Below are 6,875 nucleotides of genomic sequence, written 5' to 3' on the forward strand. Positions count from 1 at the left end.
CTAAAGTCCTTCTATATTCTCCTTTCCTTTTATGTTCTCCTTTTATTATTAATATCCTAAATAATTTAAAATTTTAAAATATTTTCTTATTTTATCTTTAATTTTTTTTTAATATAAAAATTAGAATATATAAAAATATATTTACATGCTATTTTATCTCAAATTTATTAATATTTTCTGATTTTTTAAAACATGAATGATATCAAACATATCCAATTTAAAAAACATTAACTACAAATTTAAAGTTCTAGAAAATGGTAAGAGTGCAGAACAAGTCAAGGTCTAAAAGATAGAGCCAAACAAATGAGTTAGCAAAAAACTTCCAAAACTTGATTAGTTGCAACTAAATTGCTAACAAATAAATTAATAATAAAAATGATCAGATTCACACTCATCTGAATTTTTTTATAGTGTTTATCAATTTTAATTTCTCTCCAACCTAATAACTACCCGCACCAAAAAAGGGTTCTCATGTTTTCAAAACTTATACACATATAACATAAAAAACTTTCTCCTTATGCGATATAGGATACAACAAATATCTTATATACAAACATAACGTCGATGTGTTCCATAAAATTACAAAATCAAACAAACAAATTCCCGTTTAAACAAACTTCACACTAACAAAAAAACATTTAATTAAAGATTTTTATATGTTAGATTAATTTTTGTAATTAATCTATAATTTGGGCCACACATGTAAATAATTAAAATGTGTGTGCTATCATTTAATTAAGCCTAAATATAGTGATCTAATTAATAATTGATTAATTGGCTTAAGGGTATAATTGTCATGAGATTATTGTGTAGATACCATTAGATAATTATTATTTCTATGAGGGGCAGAAATATAATTGTGATAAAATTAAAACTGCCCTAGCAGTTTATAAATAGGGTTATGGTCCCCATTCTACCACTACGCATTCCAATTTCCGAAAATCCTCTCAGAGAGAAATTGAAACAGAATCTAGTGGCCAGAATTGGAAGACCATCTCAAAGGGTTTTCTTCCTATAAGGTTTCTCTTTCAATGGATTCAGGTATGTTTCCGCTATTATTTTTCTACTCATTTTTTTAATCAGGAGATTCCAGTATAGATGAAATTAGGGTATTCATCTTGGTTGATTTTAACAAGAATATTCCAGTATATATGAAATTAGGGTATTCATCTTGGTTGAGTTATAACAAGAAATATTCCAGTATATATGAAATTGGGGTATTCACCCTTGGTTGAGTTATAACAAGAAATATTCCAGTATATATGAAATTGGGGTATTCACCTTGGTTGATTTATAACAAGTGGTATCAGAGCCAACTCCTTGATTAATTTTTGAGTTATTATTTTAATATATATATATATATGTCAATGGATTAAGATTTATGAAATATTGAGTTGATAAATTTTTTTTTTTTATTACTATTATTATTATTATTATTATTTAATAGCATTTTATGATATTAATATTTAAGTTATTGATCTAACATTTTAAATAGGCTAATTAAAGCGGAAAATCACCAAAGTGACATCTTTCGTGTAGATTAGTCTGTTCGGGGTGTTAGATATTTGTGTGTATGTGATTCATGCGGGTATTGACTGGCCCAAAGGAAAGTTAATATTTGGTCAAATTGCATACATACCTGTGATGATAAATATGTGATGATTATAAAGGTAACTTAATGTGAATAATAAATCAATCCAAAGATAGATTTATTATTTGACATAACTTATCATCAATGTTTGATCACTACAACAAGAGTACCACTTACAGTTAATATTACTGTCCAAAGACTTGATATTAATGTTGTGCTAGGTATCTTGAAATGTCATAATTTGCTTTTAAATTTAAAGATTATGTGTTTAATTGCTTATTTTATGTGAGCATGATGGTTTATTTGATTCATTTTATTTTGTTCTGGATTCAGCTTTTATATCAACTACTTCTATATCTGCCAACATCAATAATGTCCCTATGTTAAATGGGACTAATTTTAAGGACTGGAAAGAGAATATGATGATTCTCTTAGGCTGCATGGATATAGACTTAGCCTTGAGAATGCCCAAACCCGATGAACTCAATGAGCAAAGTACTCAAGAGGATGAGGTTTATTGGGGTAAGTGGGAACGTTCAAATAGGCTAAGTCTTATGATCATGAAGCGCGGAATTCCAGAAGCTTTCAGGGGTGCGGTAACCGATGAGGTTACTAATGCCAGTGACTTCCTTGCGGAAATTCAGAAACGTTTTGCCAAAAACGATAAGGCTGAAACGAGCACGCTTTTAGCAAGCTTGATTTCAATGAAGTATAAAGGCAAGGGTAATGTTCGGGAGTACATCATGGAGATGTCTCATCTTGCTTCAAAACTTAAGGCTTTGAAACTTGAGTTATCTGATGATTTACTCGTGCATTTGGTTCTCATCTCTCTTCCTGCACAATTTAATCAATTCAAGGTCAGTTATAACTGTCAAAAGGATAAATGGACTCTTAATGAGCTCATTTCATTCTGTGTGCAAGAGGAAGAGAGATTGAAGCAAGACAAGACCGAAAGTGCTCATCTGGCTAGCACTTCCAAGGATAAGGGCAAACGAAGGAATAAGGATAATAAGGTTGCTGCTTCTAATGGCCTAGAACAAAAGAAACAGAAAGTTGAGGTAACATGTTTCTTCTGTAATAAGCCTGGACATACTAAGAAGGAATGTACCAAGTATGCTGCTTGGCGTGTTAAGAAAGGTATAATTCTTACTTTGGTCTGTTCTGAAGTTAATTTAGCTTCAGTATCTAGAAACACATGGTGGTTAGATTCTGGTGCTACTACTCACATTTGTGTTTCTATGCAGGGTTGCCTGAGTTACCGAAAACCAAGTGATGCTGAAAGATGCATCTATGTCGGAGACGGTCAGTCGGTAGAAGTGGAGGCAATAGGGCACTTTAGATTATTATTGAAATCTGGTTATTTTTTGGATTTAATAGATACTTTCGTTGTACCGTCTTTCAGACGGAATTTAATTTCAGTTTCTGTTTTGGACAAATCAGGTTATTCTTGTTCATTTGGAAACAATAGATTTGCATTATCTATTAATTCAAATATTGTAGGAACCGGTTTACTTAATGTTTATGATAATCTATATTTGTTGGAAACTGTTCCGTCCTATAATGAAACCTTGCATGTGGAATCACGAGGTACAAAACGTAAATTGAATAAAGATAATTCGGCCTCATTGTGGCACAAACGCCTAGGTCATATCTCTAAATCTAGAGTTGAGCGACTTGTGTCCGATGGGATTTTAGATTCACTTGACTTTTCAGATTTTGATATTTGTGTTGAGTGTATTAAAGGAAAACAGACCAAAACAAAGAAATTAGGTGCAAATAGAGCCACAGACGTCTTAGAATTAATTCATACAGATATCTGTGGACCATACCCTACGGCATCTTGGAATGGTCAACAGTACTTTATAACATTCATAGATGACTATTCAAGATATGGCTACCTATTTCTTATACATGAGAAATCACAATCATTGGACGTGTTCAAAACATTTAAAGCAGAAGTTGAGTTACAACTCAACAAAAGAATAAAGAGCGTCAGATCTGACCGTGGTGGTGAATACTATGGTAGATATGACGGATCAGGTGAACAATGTCCAGGACCATTTGCTAAATACCTAGAGGAATGTGGGATCGTCCCTCAATACACCATGCCAGGATCACCTAGCATGAATGGTGTAGCAGAAAGACGAAACCGAACCCTTAAGGACATGGTAAGGAGTATGATTAGTCATTCTACTTTACCCGAAAAACTCTGGGGTGAAGCACTCAAAACGGCAGCTTATATCCTAAATCGGGTGCCAACTAAAGCGGCTGCTAAAACGCCTTATGAGCTTTGGACGGGTCGAAAGCCCAGTTTAAAGCATTTTCATATTTGGGGATGTCCAGCTGAAGCGAGACCTTATAAGCCTCATGAAAAGAAATTGGACTCTAAAACAGTTAGCAGCTACTTTATTGGCTATGCAGAGCGATCAAGGGGTTTTAAATTTTATGATCCTACTATTAGGTCAATTTTTGAGACGGGAACTGCAACATTTTTTGAGGATTTTGAGTTAGGGGGGAGAAATCAGGTTAGGAATATTGTCTTTGAGGAGGAAGAGGGATCTACTATTGCTTTTGATAATGTACAGGTTTCACTACCTATCATTGATCAAGAAGTAAATTTGGATCCTCAACCAACAGACAATATTGTTCAACCCTTAATTGCAAATGAGGACATTGCTCCTGAAGAACAAACTCAACAACCTCAAGAAAATATGCCATTAAGGAGATCCACGAGAGAGAGGAGAAATGCAATTTCGGACGATTATATCGTATATCTCCAGGAACATGAGGTAGAAAGTGGAATGATGGAAGATGATCCAATCAACTTCCAGCAAGCCATGAAAAGTTCCAACTCTCAGAAATGGATTGAAGCCATGAATGAAGAGTACAAATCTATGCAAGACAATAAAGTTTGGGAACTTGTCCCATTACCAGTTGGTACGAAGCCCATTGGTTGTAAATGGATATTTAAAACCAAGCGGGATTCAAATGGTAATGTAGAAAGGTATAAAGCACGTCTTGTAGCTAAAGGCTTTACTCAAAAAGAAGGAATTGACTTCAAAGAGACCTTCTCTCCAGTTTCTACGAAGGACTCTTTCAGGATAATCATGGCACTAGTTGCACATTATGATCTTGAGTTACATCAAATGGATGTTAAAACAGCGTTTCTCAATGGTGACATTGATGAAACAATTTATATGGTACAACCAGAAAATTTTGTGTCCGAAGACTCAAAGAATATGGTTTGTAAATTAACTAAATCCATTTATGGGCTCAAGCAAGCTTCTCGTCAGTGGTACTTCAAGTTTCATCAAATTATTGTCTCATATGGTTTTGAGGCAAATCTTATGGATGAATGTGTGTATCACAAATTCAGTGGGAGTAAGTATATTTTCCTGGTTTTATATGTCGATGACATATTGCTAGCCACAAATGATATTAGCATATTGCACGACACCAAGAGATTTTTATCAAAACATTTTGAGATGAAAGATCTTGGTGATGCCTCCTTTGTCTTAGGAATCCAGATACACCGAGATCGTTCTAGGGGTATTTTAGGATTGTCACAAAGGACCTATATTGATAAAGTCCTCCAAAGGTATGGCATGCAAAATAGCAAACCAGGTGATACCCCTGTCGCTAAAGGAGACAAATTCAGTCTTAATCAATGCCCTAAAAATAGTTTAGAAAGTCAAGAAATGCAGAAGATTCCTTACGCTTCGGCTGTGGGGAGTCTAATGTATGCTCAGGTATGTACACGTCCGGATATTGCGTACATTGTTGGCATGTTAGGCAGATATCTAAGTAACCCTGGAATGGATCATTGGAGAGCAGCCAAGAGGGTTATGAGATATTTACAGAGAACAAAAGAGTACATGCTTACATATAGGAGATTGGATCAGTTAGAGTTCATTGGGTATTCCGACTCTGACTTTGCTGGATGCCAAGACAGCAGAAGATCCACATCAGGCTATATTTATCTGTTGGCTGGTGGAGCAATTTCATGGAGGTCTGCCAAACAGACACTCGTAACTTCATCCACCATGGAAGCAGAGTTTGTAGCATGTTATGAGGCATCCAATCAAGGAATATGGCTACGAAATTTTGTCACTGGGCTGCGTGTTCTGGATGGTATTGAAAGACCACTGAAGATATTTTGTGACAATAAATCAGCAGTTTTATATTCCAATAACAATAGGAGTTCTACAAAATCAAAATACATTGATATCAAGTTCCTAGTTGTAAAAGAAAAAGTACAGAGTGGACAGATATCCATAGAGCATATTGGAACAAACTCCATGATAGCGGATCCGCTTACAAAGGGATTACCACCCAAGGTCTTTCATGAGCACACTGCTCATATGGGTGTTGTCTCATTTGAGGATATCCAAATTTAGTGGGAGTTTATATTATTCATTGTATATTGCTCTATGTTATGTTTAGACTTTATCTATAAATTTGGATTGTGTTCTGCAGAAATAAAGTATTCATTTTATTGCACTCTGTTAAATTATGCTAAAGATTTGATCTCAATAAAGTTAAGTAGGACCAGTTGGAAATAGGCATGAACAGATCACATTGCATGTAATTTCCATGCTATGCACTCATGATTGATCTATGTCATTTAGCTGTATAGATATATGTGACCATTGATTGGTCTAGTAACGATTGATGTAACAAAGACCACCTTGATCCTATGTCAGTATAGTTAATGGACGAGATTGTTCGGATATACCCTAAGGACATGATAGCAAATTTTGAGCTCATAAGGTTAAGCACATTTATTTGATTACATATGCATGTGGCCCAGTGGGAGATTGTTAGATTAATTTTTGTAATTAATCTATAATTTGGGCCACACATGTAAATAATTAAAATGTGTGTGCTATCATTTAATTAAGCCTAAATATAGTGATCTAATTAATAATTGATTAATTGGCTTAAGGGTATAATTGTCATGAGATTATTGTGTAGATACCATTAGATAATTATTATTTCTATGAGGGGCAGAAATATAATTGTGATAAAATTAAAACTGCCCTAGCAGTTTATAAATAGGGTTATGGTCCCCATTCTACCACTACGCATTCCAATTTCCGAAAATCCTCTCAGAGAGAAATTGAAACAGAATCTAGTGGTCAGAATTGGAAGACCATCTCAAAGGGTTTTCTTCCTATAAGGTTTCTCTTTCAATGGATTCAGGTATGTTTCCGCTATTATTTTTCTACTCATTTTTTTTAATCAGGAGATTCCAGTATAGATGAAATTAGGGTATTCATCTTGG

At 34.4% G+C, this 6,875-nt stretch overlaps 2 protein-coding genes across 2 annotated transcripts; both read left to right on the forward strand.

Moving 5' to 3' along the window:
- Positions 1-1,485: 1,485 nt before the first annotated feature.
- Positions 1,486-3,107, forward strand: LOC117905032. Its single transcript, XM_034817893.1, has 2 exons — positions 1,486-2,728; positions 2,836-3,107. The coding sequence occupies exons 1-2, from the start codon at positions 1,972-1,974 to the stop codon at positions 2,862-2,864; spliced, it is 786 nt and encodes a 261-aa protein (XP_034673784.1). The 5' UTR covers positions 1,486-1,971; the 3' UTR covers positions 2,865-3,107.
- Positions 3,108-5,289: 2,182 nt separating this feature from the next.
- LOC117904107 (secreted RxLR effector protein 161-like) lies at positions 5,290-5,939 on the forward strand. The gene is made up of 2 exons (XM_034816626.1): positions 5,290-5,722; positions 5,851-5,939. Exons 1-2 carry the CDS (start codon positions 5,290-5,292, stop codon positions 5,937-5,939), a joined length of 522 nt encoding a protein of 173 aa, XP_034672517.1.
- The last annotated feature ends 936 nt before the right edge of the window (positions 5,940-6,875 follow it).

Source organism: Vitis riparia, chromosome 17 (genome assembly GCF_004353265.1).
Source record: "Vitis riparia cultivar Riparia Gloire de Montpellier isolate 1030 chromosome 17, EGFV_Vit.rip_1.0, whole genome shotgun sequence".
Taxonomy (NCBI): Eukaryota; Viridiplantae; Streptophyta; class Magnoliopsida; order Vitales; family Vitaceae; genus Vitis; species Vitis riparia.

Coding starts and splice junctions, on each gene's coding strand:
- LOC117905032 (XM_034817893.1), top strand. CDS start 1,972: ATGTTAAATGGGACTAATTTTAAGGACTGGAAAGAGAATATGATGATT. Junction 2,729..2,835: donor TGCTTGGCGTGTTAAGAAAG/GTATAATTCTTA, acceptor GTTTCTATGCAG/GGTTGCCTGAGTTACCGAAA.
- LOC117904107 (XM_034816626.1), top strand. CDS start 5,290: ATGCAGAAGATTCCTTACGCTTCGGCTGTGGGGAGTCTAATGTATGCT. Junction 5,723..5,850: donor TGGGCTGCGTGTTCTGGATG/GTATTGAAAGAC, acceptor GAAAAAGTACAG/AGTGGACAGATATCCATAGA.